This window comes from Trematomus bernacchii, unplaced genomic scaffold (assembly GCF_902827165.1).
Source record: "Trematomus bernacchii unplaced genomic scaffold, fTreBer1.1, whole genome shotgun sequence".
Classification (NCBI taxonomy): domain Eukaryota; kingdom Metazoa; phylum Chordata; class Actinopteri; order Perciformes; family Nototheniidae; genus Trematomus; species Trematomus bernacchii.
The window spans coordinates 366,060-382,284 of record NW_022987514.1 but is presented as its reverse complement, the minus strand read 5'-3'; the positions used below and the strand labels follow the sequence as shown (position 1 = coordinate 382,284).

At 45.1% G+C, this 16,225-nt stretch overlaps 1 protein-coding gene across 1 annotated transcript; it reads left to right on the top strand.

Moving 5' to 3' along the window:
• The first annotated feature begins 11,955 nt into the window (after positions 1–11,955).
• LOC117470613 (E3 ubiquitin-protein ligase TRIM21-like) lies at positions 11,956–15,816 on the top strand. The gene is made up of 2 exons (XM_034115430.1): positions 11,956–12,262; positions 13,450–15,816. The coding sequence occupies exon 2, from the start codon at positions 13,456–13,458 to the stop codon at positions 15,091–15,093; it is 1,638 nt and encodes a 545-aa protein (XP_033971321.1). The 5' UTR covers positions 11,956–12,262; positions 13,450–13,455; the 3' UTR covers positions 15,094–15,816.
• The last annotated feature ends 409 nt before the right edge of the window (positions 15,817–16,225 follow it).

Genomic DNA, 16,225 nt, shown 5'->3' with positions numbered 1-16,225 from the left:
TGTTATTTTGTGTGTTTTTTTAAATGTACTTACTGAAGTACAGTTTGCACTAGTTCTCAACTTAGGGAAAGTATCTTAAATCTTAACTACATTTGTCTGATAGATTTGGTTCTTCTGAAGCTTTATAAACTATTTAAAACCCTCTTGGATCAGCTGATCATAGATATTAAGATTGCTGTATATGTTTGTTAGAAATAAGGCCATCAACTGGTTAGCTTAGCTTAGCATAAAGACTGGAAACAGGGGAAGACAAAGCCAGCCTGTCCAAAGGTTACAAAATCCACCTATCAGCAGCTCTGAATCCAGTTTGTTTAATTCATACCAAATCAGAGGAGTAAAAACATCAATAAGACGTTTAACAGGGGATTATGGGTCGGGCTATTTCTTGGCTGGGACCTAAACAAGTTGCCAAATTGTTTTTACATTTCAGTTTTTGTACAGAGATATATTAAGTACACTTAAATGTGTATTTTGTCACTAACTATGTCCCCCCTTTTCCTAGTATATATGCTAAACTAAGCTAATCTAAGTGTCTGATGGCTGCAGCCTGTGTCAGTGAGAGCGGTCTGACTGGTTGGACTGCTTCTAATGATTATGATCTCATTCTTCACCTTGAACACACTCCAGCACTGCCTGTACAGGTGAGACTAACTGACTGCAAACGTCCCGTCTGACTGGGAGTTAAATAAAGGGTTTTTTAAATATCAAAATTGCATGAAATATGCTTGTAAAGTCTATTTTATTAATGCCCTTTTTATAAGATAAAGCTTATAATTTGAAATGCGATGTCATTATTTTTAAAGAGGTGGATGGTGAATAATATTACAATTAAAAATGTTTCACTTACATCATGACTTTGTTTTTTATTACAGTACACGTTTTCTGAAATGTTATCTTTAAATATACTAACGCATACAGAAACAGCACAGAAATGTGTACACTGGTTAAAACCAGGATCAAATTCTTGTTTTATTGACGACTTATTAGAGTCAAAGGTTTTTACAGAGGGGAGTTTTGATATGGGTTTGTACCACTACATAAATCCAGAAAAACTGTCAGCAGCCTTTAAGAAAAATCTATTCTCCACATGTTTTTTAGGGAAACAGATGTTATAATCCTTAACGCAATCATCAATAATCAGTCTATAAATCTGGCTATTGATGATATATGAACAAACCACTCAGAGTACAGATGGGAGTGAAACCAATTTTGAGGTCGGAATCAAAATAGCCCAACCTTTCAAACTGTCAACCAATGGTGACATACCTTCACCTGTTTGCGACACAATGCTTGAATAGCACGTTCTCTAATAGGGAGTTGGCTCAAGGAATAAGAGGTTAAAATAAGGGCAGTTTCTGCAAGATTCAATACAACCTGTCTGCACTGAGTAAACTAAAATATGCTATGAGACAGTGAACAAATGTGCAATCTCATAGTACGTCCCAACACAGAATCTGTCTAAGAATACCTCAGTTGTACTGTGTGAATGAGGTCAAAGGTCATGTTATATTTCAATGTGTGTTCATTGAATTATACTGGAAGAAGTGTATCAGGTTGTTTCTGTGCTGAATGACAAACTAATTGACTTAACAACTGAGTATTTGCACTTGTGAGGGATCTTAAAGTCTGCTGATAGATGCCTTACTGACTTTTACCTTTAAAAAACGAGAGCACGAAAAACCTCACTGACATTGAACTGTCTGACTGACTGAGTGCAAGTAGTGGAAGAAGTATTAAAGAGGCACTGTTATGCTTTTGGGGCTTCCCCTTTCCTGTAGTGTGTTCTGGAGGTTTGTATGCATGTGAATGGTCTCTAAAATAATAAATATTACATCAAAAATACTTAGATCTTGCACTTGAGTAAAAGTAGAACTCAGATCTTGTACTTGAGTAAAAGTAAAAGTACCAGAGTGCAGAAATACTCTGTTACAGTAAAAGTCCTGCATTCAAAATGTTACTCAAGTAAAAGTAGAAAAGTATATTCTTCCTGTGTGCGTGACATTTTTAGATTTAAAGTCAAGTTAAACAGAGTAGATCTTATAAACTGGAAGAAAAAACCCCACAAATAACTAATTATGTTATGGCAAAGCACTTTAAAGTAGAGAAACTCATATTTATAATTTCTTGAAAATGGTTTCTGCTCAATCTTTATATATTGAATTATTTACAATTTTTTTTGTTTGTATGTGTATTGTTTGTGTTAAAATCCTCTGTTAATTATAGATAATTGTATTGTGCTGTTTGCTCGTTTGTTTGTAAAACACAAAAAAGAGGAAATACAAAGACCTACAGTATTCAGAGAAAACTTGCTGGTTCTCATAAATCAGGTAAAACAAACACTAACACAGTGGTCACCTCTGTCAATGTCCCTTGTAGGCCGTGTCAACTCAATCAAAATGACCATCCTACCTCAATTTCTTTATCTTTTTCAGGCCCTACCGCTTTTTATCCCTAGATAATTTTTCGACCAATTAGATTCTCTTATTACCTCCTATATATGGCAGGGTAAGCGTCCCCGTCTCAACAAGGCCCTTCCCAACTTCTGTTTTTACTACTGGTCAACTAATCTGCATCGCTTTGCATTTTGGTCTCACTTCCACGGCCACCTCGATCCCCCAAACTGGGTTTATGGGAAGGCGGGGAGAGCCTTCCCCACTGGGGTCCGTGCACACTCTACACGTGGTGTGGCTGTGTCGGCAGCCTTGTTCGATGGCGTGAGTGTGGAGGACATATGTACAGTGGCGTCTTGGTCTACGCCAAGCCCGTTCATGAGGTTGTATCTCTTGGACATGTCTGGCTCCTTTTCATCGTCTGTGCTTGCTGGGGCAACACAGGACTGGTGAAAAGAGGGGGGCTGTGGGTCTCATGCTCCTTAGGGACCTGGGAAACGTGGTGCGCAGTGTGTAGTCACTTGCGCTGACACCTGCAGGGTTGAGCTATGGGCTTATTCAGACCGATTAGGCTCTACCCAGCCAGGTAAGCTGCGGCCCTGACTTCTCCACGGTCACAACCGGGTGATAGGAAGTTGGGGTGCGATGGCTGTCAACCGAAGGCCGGTCAGGAGCAGTGTGGTTGGTCGATGTTGTGGGGCGACAGGTAGGGATGCATATCGTTGACTTTTTTACGTAACCGATACCGATACCACTGAATGATACCGATACTCAACCGATACATATCGTGATACTTTCATGTTGCATAAGGGAAACATTTTATCATCCCGCAATTACTCCCATGAAGCGCTTTATTATATAGTTAACATGTCAAATGAATATTAAATTCAATTGTGGGAGTTGGACCTTTTAGTACTGAACAAACAATGGAAAAACACGTTATCTATGAAGAAAACTGATTCTGCAATATAATTTATAACAACCATCTGTTACGATATCCGATAGGACCCAAACGCAGGACACGGCAGAGTGTTGGAAAAAAGGTTTATTGTGAGGTGGAGGAGCGTGGAGAGTAATCCTGTAGGAATGAAGACTGGTGAGCGTGGAGAGTAATCCGGTTGGAATGATGACTGGTGGCGGCAGGTGATGGTAACAAGGCGGCTGGAGAGTGATCCTGGAGCATAAGAGAAACAGGTGAGAAAAGTATTCCGTGGACAGAGAAATAGCTTAAATCGGCTAAGAAGGCTGAGAGTTACCACTGGGGTTTAAACAACGATCTGGCGCTGACATGTTGTGGAGCCTCCGCTGATATACCATTAGTAAATGGCTGAATGGGAATCAGGTGTGTAAAGCTGATTGCAGCAGGTGGAGATTTGCAGCAGGTGGAGATTGAGCCGGGAGCCAGGAGTGACAGCCACCACGCCCACACAGACAGGGAAAGGGAACACACACTCACAAGGGAGGTGGCTGAAGAGTAGAGCCACCACAGTACCCCCCCCTTAAGGGACGCCTCCAGGCGGTCTACCAGGTCTACCAGGGTTATCCCGGTGGAAGTCCCGAACCAGGGACGCGCCCACGATGTTTCGCCGGGGAACCCAAGACCTCTCCTCTGGACCATAGCCCTCCCAATCCACAAGATATTGGAATCCCCTTCCACGGCAACGAACGTCCAACAATCGCCTGACGGTCTAGGTTGGGTGATCATTGATGATGCGGGGGGGTGGGGGAACACTCACTGGAGGAGACAAGGGGCTGCTGGCAACAGGTTTCAACAGAGAAACATGAAATGTCGGATGAACCTTCATGTGTGGGGGAAGCTTGAGTTTTACTGCAGATGGGTTGATAACTGAGTCGATGATGAAGGGGCCGACATAACGTGGCGTGAGTTTCTTCGACTCTGTCTTGAGTGGGAGATCTTTGGAGGAAAGCCAAACACTCTGACCTGGTAAGTAGTTGGGAGCCGGGGTCCTGTGGCGGTCTGCGATGAGGCAGTTGCGGGCAGCGGAGCGGAGCAGGGCGGCTCGGGTTTCCCTCCACACCTTATGACAGCGACGAAGGTGGGTCTGAACGGAAGGAACAGCAACCTCCTCTTCCTGGGATGGAAACAGGGGTGGTTGGAAACCCATGGCACAATGAAAGGGTGAAATACCTGTGGCTGCATTTGACAGGGAGTTGTGGGCATATTCGATCCATGGCAGATGTGGGCACCATGACGAAGGGTTCCTGAAAGCCACACAGCGAAGAGCCGCCCCCAGATCCTGGTTGGCCCGTTCCGTTTGCCCGTTCGTCTGAGGATGATATCCAGATGACAGGCTCACTGATGCTCCCAGAGCCTGACAGAAGGCTTTCCAAACGTGGGAAATGAACTGGGGACCCCGGTCAGAGACGATGTCGGTGGGAATCCCATGGAGTCGAACAACATGATTGACCAGAAGATCTGCAGTCTCTCGGGCTGTGGGAAGCTTGGGAAGAGCAACAAAGTGTACCATCTTGGAAAATCTGTCCACAATAGTTAGGATGATGGTATTTCCTTGTGACAGTGGAAGTCCAGTGACAAAATCCAAGGCCACATGCGACCAAGGACGACTAGGTACCGGCAGCGGGCGAAGCAGGCCAGAGGGAGATTGGTGGGAGGACTTGGCGCGGGCACATACTGTACAGGCAGCAACAAAGGCCCTGGTGTCTTGAGCCATGGAAGGCCACCAGAACCGTTGTCTTAGAATAAACAGTGTGCGATGGACACCAGGATGACAGGAGAGACGGGAGGCGTGTGCCCACTGCAGGACCTTGGAGCGAACAGGGGTAGGCACAAAAAGACTATTAGCTGGGCAGTTACCTGGGTTAGGTTGCGCCTGCTGAGCCTCCTTAACCAATGACTCAATCTCCCAGGTAACAGCCGCCACCACGCAGGAGGCAGGCAGGATAGTGTCTGGATTGGCAGCTGGTCCTTCGGAAGCGAACTGGCGAGAGAGAGCGTCCGGCTTGAGGTTCCGTGACCCTGGACGGTAGGTAAGGGTGAATGAGAAGCGGCCGAAATACAGGGCCCATCGAGCCTGACGAGAGTTAAGGCGCTTGGCAGATTGGATGTACGCCAAGTTTTTGTGGTCTGTCCATACAATAAAAGGGAGCTCGGCTCCCTCCAGCCAGTGCCTCCACTCCTCTAGGGCAAGTTTGACAGCCAGCAGCTCTCTGTTACCCACGTCATAGTTCTTCTCAGCTGGAGTGAGGCGGCGAGAGAAAAATGCACAAGGATGTAATTTTTGGTCTCGTTCCGAGCGCTGGGAAAGAACTGCCCCTACCCCGGTGTTGGAGGCATCGACCTCCACCACGAACTGGCGAGAGGAATCAGGGTGGATGAGCACAGGGGCAGTGGTGAAAAGTCTCTTTAGCTCCGAGAAGGCTGCATCACACTCTGGGGTCCAGAAAAAAACAGTTGTAGGGGAAGTGAGTCTGGTTAAAGGGCCCGCCACTCTGCTGTAGTCTCTGATGAAGCGCCGATAAAAATTGGCGAAACCAAGAAACTGTTGAAGCAGTTTAACTGAGGTTGGTTTGGGCCACCCCGCCACCGCTTGGATCTTCTCAGGGTCGGTCCTAATCTTTCCTTCCTCAACGATGTAGCCCAGGAATGAGACTGTGTTGACATGGAATTCGCATTTCTCCGCCTTCACAAAGTGTCTGTTTTCAAGGAGTCTCTGCAGCACCTGCCTGACATGGATAATGTGCTCCTCCTTGTTACGGGAGAAAATGAGAATGTCATCCAAGTAGACAAAGACTGACCGGTTGAGGAGGTCACGGAGCACATCGTTCACCATTGACTGAAAAACTGCTGGGGCATTCGTCAGTCCAAAAGGCATCACCAGATACTCAAAGTGACCGAGTGGTGTGTTAAAGGCAGTCTTCCACTCGTCCCCTTCACGGATTCTGACGAGGTGGTAGGCATTGCGGAGGTCCAGTTTGGAAAAGATGGTGGCTTCCTGGAGGGGTTCAAAGGCGGAGTTAATGAGGGGTAATGGATATTTGTTTTTTATAGTGATGGCATTGAGACCCCTGTAATCAATGCAGGGCCGCAGTGAGCGGTCCTTCTTGGACACGAAGAAGAACCCAGCACCGACCGGGGAGGAGGATGGGCGGATGACACCAGCAGCCAGGGAGTCATGGATGTAACTCTCCATGGATTTTCTCTCAGGGCGAGACAGGTTGAACAGACGTGAGGAAGGCAGAGGGGCCCCGGGAAGGAGGTCAATGGGACAGTCGTAGGGTCGATGAGGAGGAAGAGAAAGAGCTCGCTGTTTACTGAACACCTCTCCTAGGCTATGATATTCCATGGGGACAGATAACAGGTCAGGCGGCTCGATCTTGGGTGGTGGAGCGGCGGCCTCTGCTGGCGGTAGGGCAGACTGCAGGCATGAGGATAAACAAAAACAACTCCAACTAATGATTTTGCCAGTTACCCAATCAATCTGGGGGTTGTGTGTTCTTAACCAGGGATGACCCAACACTATGGGAGCATGAGGTGAGGAAATAAGGTGAAACTGAATAAACTCACGATGGTTTCCAGACAGAATGAGGTTTACTGGCTTGGTGCGGTGAGTGACTTGGGCCAGGAATTGTCCATTTAGAGCATTGGCATTAAGAGGTGAATCTAACACTTCGCAGGGAATTCCTGCCTGAGCTGCAATGTCAATGTCCAAAAAATTCTCGTCCGCCCCCGAGTCCACTAAGGCGAGCAGGGGTAGTGACTGTTGGTTGCAGCAAAGAACGGCTTCTAGCTGCGTTCTGGGTCGGGGGTTGAGAGAGGAGGAAGGGCTCGCCAGAATCCCCACAGCTACTGACGAGCCTGACCTTTTGGCAGATTAGGACAGGAGGAAACTAGATGACTGGTTTGGCTGCAATAAACACATTCCCCAGCCTGGATCCTTCTAGCCCGATCAGATGGTGAGAGGCGGGCCCTTCCCACTTGCATGGGCTCATCTTCAGGGGGTGAAACCGAGAAAGGAGTCGGAAAGGATCTGGAGATTGGGGCAGTGGCAGTGCCAATTCGGGGATCAAGTGAGGAGTAGCTGGGATTGGGGTGACGGCTATTCCTATCCCTGCGTCTCTCTCTGAGGCGATTATCAATCTTGATAGCTGTGGCAATTAAATTATCCAAGCTAACTGGATCATCCCTAGCAGCTAGCTCGTCTTTAATTGCTTCGTTCAGCCCTTGAAGAAAAACATCTTGCAATGACTCATTATTCCAGCCTGAGTCAGCAGCAACTGTTCTAAACTCAACTGAAAATTCGGCTACACTACGGGAGCCCTGCCGGAGAGAAAGAAGGCGCCTAGAAGCGTCCCTCCCCCGTACCGGGTGATCAAAAACTTTTTTCATTTCGGAAATGAAAGTATCAAATGATAAGAAAATGTGTGGCTGGCTCTCCCTAACGGCTGTAGCCCAATCTAGAGCACTCCCCCTCAACAGACTCATTACATATGCTACCCTAGCCCCATCTGTATGATAAGTACTAGGCTGCTGCTCAAAAACACTGGAACAAAAAGGCTCTACAAATACCCAAATCTCCAGCGTATCGCTCCGGTGTAGGAATAACAGCCTCTCGTAGCTGATGGAGAGGTGCGGCAGGAGCGGGGGGAGGAGCTGTCGGCTGTGCAGCGGGCTGCGGGGGAGAAAACTGTGAGGTGAGCAATTCCACTTGTGTGCCGATCCTTTGCACGTTAGCGGAGAGGTTCCGGAGAGTCTCCACAACCTCACGGAGAACCACGTCGTGATGCCCCACGAGAGCACCTTGATTGGCCAGGGCTTGGCTGAGTTCGTCCGCAGTCTTGGACTGGTGGCCTGTGTCCGTTGAGTCCATACTGGCCAGATCGTTCTGTTACGATATCCGATAGGACCCAAACGCAGGACACGGCAGAGTGTTGGAAAAAAGATTTATTGTGAGGTGGAGGAGCGTGGAGAGTAATCCTGTAGGAATGAAGACTGGTGAGCGTGGAGAGTAATCCGGTTGGAATGATGACTGGTGGCGGCAGGTGATGGTAACAAGGCGGCTGGAGAGTGATCCTGGAGCATAAGAGAAACAGGTGAGAAAAGTATTCCGTGTACAGAGAAATAGCTTAAATCGGCTAAGAAGGCTGAGAGTTACCACTGGGGTTTAAACAACGATCTGGCGCTGACATGTTGTGGAGCCTCCGCTGATATACCATTAGTATGGCTGAATGGGAATCAGGTGTGTAAAGCTGATTGCAGCAGGTGGAGATTTGCAGCAGGTGGAGATTGAGCCGGGAGCCAGGAGTGACAGCCACCACGCCCACACAGACAGGGAAAGGGAACACACACTCACAAGGGAGGTGGCTGAAGAGTAGAGCCACCACACCATCAGGCGGGGAATAGTACATCTTGTCAATGGAAAAATAAAATAGCACCAGTATAATCAATATTCAACCTGAGATTCGACTGACCAGAGAACACATAAAGGATCATGAGATCTCGGCATTGCACAAAAAACAAATAGCATCCTTAAAATCAACATTTGCCTGATGAAAGAAAACAAATCCCATCACAGTTCAGTTGTGTGCATTCATCTTCAAGAAGATGAGCATATCTGCTCTCTGGATTCAAACGGGACCTTTCACAGCGTAGGATATCACCTGCTAAACTGAACACTCTCTCGCTTGGCACGCTGCTTCCCTGAACACAAAGGTACTTGGTTGCCATACGAGACAGCATTGGTTGGAGATTGGATGTGTTGCCACCTTTCCCAGAAATAAACTTCTTGTAGTGGTTACAGACCCCACCATTCAGACTGACAGTGGTTACAGACCCCACCATTCAGACTGGCAGTGGTTACAGACCCCACCATTCAGACTGACAGTGGTTACAGACCCCACCATTCAGACTGGCAGTGGTTACAGACCCCACCATTCAGACTGGCAGTGGTTACAGACCCCACCATTCAGACTGGCAGTCATATGCAGCCACACTTTAGATTTTCAAAAGTGACTTGGTTGCGGAGTTTCACTGCGAAATTGACATCGTAATTCCGACGGTTTGGGCACAAGTTTAAGGATATTATGCCTCACTTTTATAAAAGAAAAAAAAGTATCGAAAACCGGATCTGATTTCGGTACGGTATACCATAGCCACCAGTAACCGGTATTTCGGTAATACCGGGAACCGGTATGCACCCCTAGCGACAGGGCGTTTATCCATCGGGGCTCCACCCACTGTACCCATAGAGTCCTGTAGCTGCTATATGGATGGGAGGTTCAGGGCCCATTGGATCTACTCCGAAAAGGCTGGGAGGCTCCTACGACCACTCCAAGTGATAGAGTAGTGGTGCAGTTTGTGCTGGAGATGAGGGATTGGTTAGCAGGATACCAGGAGGAAGCTGAAGTCAACCTGCGTTCGGCCCAGAAAAGCCAGAAGACCTGGTATGACCAGCAAGCTCGGCATCGTGAGTTCCAGCCTGGCCAGACAGTCATTTTGCTGCTGCCCTCATCCAACAGCAAGCTTTTGACAAAGTGGCAAGGGCCATATGTCATCACACGGAAGATGGGTCCAGTCACCTATGAGATCAATCACCCAGAGAAGAAAAAAACCAAACAGACCTACCACGTGAACTTGCTGAAAGAGTGGAAGGAACGTTCTGTCCAGGCCCGAAAAGGCATTGCTGGTGAAGGAGGTGAACTTGGATGAGGAGGAGGAGGTTGAGAATGGGTTGCCTCCCTCAGCTCCTTTGAATCTCTGGCGGAGACTCGAGGTCTGCTCACGACCTCCTCGTTGCTCTCTGTGTCCGAGGTGTTGGGAGAATCGGCCAGATCCGGGAACTCGTCCCGTCTCTGTCCCCGGAAACGGATCCTTTCTAGATGTTTCCGCATGGTGGGCGCCGTTTAGCCGGTCGTTCTCTACCTGAACATGACTGCCGGCAGCACTGCAAAGACTGAAGGAGGACAGGAACACATCATTAGGGTCTGAGACCTAGGTCGGCGAAGACCCTATTGAAATCGGTCGCACAGCGACCGATAAACCTTTGACCCCCGCAACATATGTGAAAACTCACCAAATGTTGCACGCGCGTCAGAAGTAGTGCAACTTGCGATATGTAATTGGTTCCGGAACTTTGCGTACAAAATTGCGTAGGCCACGCCCACTTCCGTTTTTAACGTAAACTCCCCCCACTTTAACTTTCACGTAAACTAACGAAACTCGCTACGCATATCTAGGGTGCTTGATGCTAGGTGATCCCTCGCCATGGAACACGATGATGTCAAAACACCAACTGACATACTCAGAACGCCACCAAACTTCACATGATGCGGCCCTGAACAGCTCTACGTCAAATTTGATGTTACTTAATATGGCATTACCATGGCAACGCATCCCTCGCCATAAAACACGGTGTCGCTGTAACTCCAATGGACACGGTCCCATCGTCCCCCAATCTTCACTTTTATATCACCGGTCCATGCCTCAACAGCTCTACGTGAAATCTGAGATCTCACCGTATGCCGTTTCCATGGCAACGCATCCGTCGCCATGAAACAGACTGTTGTCATAACTCGATGGGAAATGGTCCAAACTGCACCAGACTTATAAAAATATATAAAAACATGTCTGTGATGTATTTTGCTCAAAATACCAAACAGATCATGCATTTTAGACATCGCTCATATCCCTCTATTCCAGCCCTGTTAGAGAAACGCGGATTAAGGATCCTTAGCTTGAAAAAAAAGAAAAAAAGAAGGCAGAGCTAATGCCTGATCAGAATTCTACCGGAGATAAAGTTAAATTCTAAACCATATCAAGGATTATTTCTGAAACAGTATGGAGCTCAAATGATTTTTCTCTTGCGGGTTTATCACAAGGTGAGTTCCTTTTTTTATTTCCTGCTTTTTAAACACATGTGCTCTCCAGTACAGGTTAGCTCTGAGTGTTAGCGAGGCTTGCTAATGCAAACAAAGATGAGAATACGTCCAAAACACGTCTGGCATTGTTTCTGATAGCAACTTTCTGTGGGTCCACCATCCAAAATTACATAATATCGGCAGCAAATCTGTATCCGCTCGTTGTACCCCCGTTTTTAAAAGATTTGGGTACGGAGGAAAAGAGAAAGGGTTTTATTTTCTGACGCTGCGTGAGTTCCCTGACACACCGGGGACACATATTTATGTATAAAGGACATCAAAAAGTGCATTTTGCATGACAGGTCCCCTTTAAGTTCCTAGGATACATTTTGATATATTGCAACATAAATATACATTTGATTTAACTACATATCAAAGAATACAACTGAACAGAATCAACATCAGTTCATCTGACACACTTTAAGATGTAATTAGTTTACATCCTAATCCAAAACCCCCAAAACTACAGGTGAATAAAAATGAATCTGGTTGTAATATAAACTAAAGACTGACCTGAATGTGAGTCAACAATCACATGACCCATTTTCAAACAGTCTGTTCAGGGAGGAGGAAATGTTTCACCAGCTGCTCTTAAACAGGGACCATAACACAGCGTTGTGAAATAAAACTATAAATCTCCAGATGTGTAAAGAGATGTCCTTTATGTATTGAGAAAACATTCCTACTTATGCTCAATACACTATTTGAAAAGCCTCTTGGATCAGCTGTAAAATGCATCGTCACAAAGTTAAATAACAAGCCTCAACAGTTCTTCCTCCACTCCCTCTTGGCAAACTGCCACTGACAGGTTGAACCACACTGTAAGAGAAGAGTTTCAATTTCCCAGAAATCAAAGCTGAAGTTTGTCTGAGCGACAGCAGAGCAGCAGCCGAGACAAGTCTCTGTTTCTCTGAAGAAACACTCAACTGAATCCAGCAGCTTCTTATCAACAACACAGCAGGACTCTGCAAACACTGGTGAGTACACTACAGACACATCACTTACTAAATATTTAGTCAGAGTTGGATTAAAATCAGAATCTGACTGTATTGCATCCATTTTACCATATAAAGAATATTATGCAATATAAATGTGTCAGTTAAGTTAAAAACCTCAACATTTACATTAGCAACAGCCAAATATACAACTACAATGTATACTCTGGTTAAAGGTGGGGTAGGTAAATCACTTCAGAAACACTTTTTGTTATATTCCATGGAATGCTCGTAACATCCCGATAGCAATGAATACATTAAGTGCTTTGACAAGAAATACATAAACAAATTTCATCTGAAGCCGTAGCACTGTAAAAAGCACGACCAATCATTTTAGCCGGCCCGGCAAAAATAACTGGATGGCCTACCTGCCTTTCAGCCTTCCATCTCGTGCACAAACTTATCTCGTGCCCTCATTGGTCATGTGCGCGTTCGTGTGTGTTGGAGGAGGGGCTCTGTAAGGAAGTCTGAAGGAAGGGGCAGATTTGTTTCGATTATTATAACTACAATGTATACTCTGGTTAAGTTAGGTTAGACAGAATACAGTCAAAGCTAGCATAAGCTTATACTTATTTTCATATTTCCTGTATTTGAAAACATCTTTATAATTGACTCTATTAAACAAAGTAGAATCTAAATATTAGATTTGTTCTGGACTGTCCAAAGCAAGGGATCTGGTGTTATGTTACACCTTTTGCTTATATAATAGGCATTACAATTACATATTTCATCTTATACAATTTGTACACACTGTGGTACGTAGCCTTGAGCTTTGAACCTGTTTCTGTAGTAACTGCTGTCTGCCTTTTGAAGCTGATAACGTTTACTGTTTTTTAACAACTAGTATTAACTTCAGTGATGCTCAGCAGGAGGTTTCACTCCTCTGTTCAACAACGGCAAAATCCCCCAACAGTATTAGAGCTTACACATTGTGTTTCTTAGAGTTTAAACTGAATGCTGCTATGATTTTCCAGATTTCATTTGAAGTTGAATTTAAATTCTTACTGACAAAAAACGTAAACGTTTTTGGTTGTTTTGGTCTATGTATGTCATTTTTAACATAAAACATTGGGGTAGTTTACATTTCCGGGTTCATAGTAGGACTCTATGAACTGGCAAATAGAGAATATGTAATTACAGTTGTGTTTTTATCAAACTTTTGTCCCCAGAGAGACATGTCTGCTGCCAGCTGTCTGCTGACTGAAGATCAGTTTCTGTGCTCCATCTGTCTGGATGTGTTCACTGATCCAGTCAGCACACCATGTGGACACAACTTCTGTAAAGCCTGCATCTCTGAACACTGGGATAGAAATGTCCCCTATCAGTGTCCTAACTGTAAAAAGTTATTCCACACAAGGCCTGAAATGCTGGTCAACACGTTCATCTCTGAGATGGCTGCTCAGTTCAGACAGTCAGCTCAACAGAAAGCCAGCAGCAGCAGCTCAGAGCAACAAGTTGTCAAAGCAGGAGAAGTTCCCTGTGACGTCTGCACTGGAACCAGACTGAAGGCCCTGAAGTCCTGCATGGTGTGTCTGACCTCCTACTGTGAGACTCACCTGGAGCCTCACCTGACAGCTTCACGTCTGAAAAGACATCAGCTGATCGACCCTGTGGAGAACCTGGAAAGCAGGATGTGTGTGAAGCACGATAAACTGCTGGAGCTGTTCTGTAAGACCGACCAGGTGTGTGTCTGCATGCTCTGCACTCTTTTAGACCACAAGACACATGATGTTGTTCCTCTGAAAGAAGGATATGAAGGAAAGAAGGCTGAGCTGGGGAAGACAGAGGCTGAAATTCAGCAGATGATCCAGAAGAGAAGACTGAAGATTCAGGAGATGAATCGCTCAGTGGAGCTCAGTAAGGAAGGAGCAGACAGAGAGATAGCAGATGGTGTTCAGGTCTTCACCGCTCTGAAGGAGTCTGTTGAGAGAAGCCAGGCCGAGCTCATCGACACCATCAAAGAGAAGCAGAGAGAGACAGAGGAACAGGCTGAAGGCTTCATCAAAGAGCTGGAACAGGAAATATCTGAGCTGAAGAAGAGAAGCTCTGAGGTGGAGCAGCTCTCACGCTCTGAAGACCAGCTCCACCTCCTCCAAAGCTTCACGTCCCTGAACGCTGCTCCACCCACCAAGAACTGGACAGAAGTCAGGGTCCGTCCACCTTCATATGAGGGGACTGTGAGGAGAGCTTTGACTCAGCTGGAGGAGACATTCAGTAAACAGATGAAGAAGCTACTCGAGCTGAAGAGGGTCCAGCAGTATGAGGTGGAGCTGACTCTTGATCCTGATACAGCACATCCATGGCTCATCCTGTCTGATGATGGAAAACAAGTTAAACTTGGTGATGTGAAGAAGAATCTCCCAGACAATCCAGAGAGATTTGATTCTTGTGCTAGTGTCTTAGCAAAGCAGAGTTTCTCTTCAGGAAGATTTTATTATGAGGTTCAGGTTAAAGGGAAGACTGGGTGGGATTTAGGAGTGGCCAGAGAGTCGATCAACAGGAAGGGAAACATCTCACTGTCTCCTCAGAAAGGTTACTGGATGATATTGTTGAGAAATGAAAATGAGTACAAAGCTCATGCTGATCCTTCAGTCCGTCTCTCTCTGAAGTCTCAGCCTGAGAAGGTGGGGGTGTTTGTGGATTATGAGGAGGGTCTGGTCTCCTTTCATGATGTTGATGCTGCAGCTCTGATCTACTCCTTCACTGGCTGCTGCTTCAAAGAGAAACTCTACCCATTCTTTAATCCCAGTCTTAATAATGATGGTAAAAACTCTGCCCCTCTGATCATCTCTCCTGTCAATCACACTGAGTAGAACAACCATTTGATTTTCTACAGAAAGATTCACTCTCACTAAATGTAATAAATGTATTCAACTGGGGAAGTACATTGTACACATTGTTAATTTTTCAGAATCTGATCACATATGGTTCACCTTGATGAGACGCATAAAAACATATACAATACTGATGAGTATGTTCTAATGTAGTCTAGTTTATTCTACGGATTGCACTACCTGCCGTCATGACTTGAAGTGATCAGAAAACTATTTACTCAGAAATAAACTTTTGCCCCTTCTTTATATGTCAGGGGGACAAGAAAGTATTTATTGTCTCAGAATTGTGTGTTCAAAAAGTGTTTCATACTAGCAGACATTACTAGTGGAAGTAATGCACTCCTTTGTCATTAGTAAAATACTGTATATATACATTTATTTTTATAATTTTCAATTTAGGGAAAAATGTATGGGTCTCTCTGGTGTGTTTTAAAGGGGGAAGATTCAGGATTGAATTAATGATTAATGATTAATTCTTGAATTACATTATATTTGTACAAAATGTATTGACAGTTAATTGTAACATCAACAATATCTGATCATAAAACATTAGGCTGCAGTGGTTTAACAAACCAGGGACATTTAAATGTTACATCTCAGCTGTCTGTTGTGTTATGTTAATTGTATTTCGTCCACCTCTCTGCACACTGCTTGTAAAGTTTGAACAAAGCCTCAATGGATTAAAGAAAAAGGAACAAAGAATGTTATTTTTTGTGTTTTTAAATGTACTTACTGAAGTACAGTTTTCATTAGATCTCAACTTAGGGAAAGTAGCTTAAAAAAAAAGTACTTAACTATTTCCAGTTCTACTTAACTACATTTGTCTGATAGATTTGGTTCTTCTGAAGCTTTATAAACTATTTAAAACCCTCTTGGATCAGCTGATCATAGATATTAAGATAGCTGTATATGTTTGTTAGAAATAAGGCCATCAACTGGTTAGCTTAGCTTAGCATAAAGACTGGAAACAGTGGAAGACAAAGCCAGCCTGTCCAAAGGTAACAAAATCCACCTATCAGCTGCTCTGAATCCAGTTTGTTTAATCCATACCAAATCAGAGGAGTAAAAACATCAATAAGACGTTTAACAGGGGATTATGGGTCGGGCTATT

Excerpts from the sequence above, each read along its gene's own strand:
- LOC117470613 (XM_034115430.1), top strand. The coding sequence starts at position 13,456 with ATGTCTGCTGCCAGCTGTCTGCTGACTGAAGATCAGTTTCTGTGCTCC.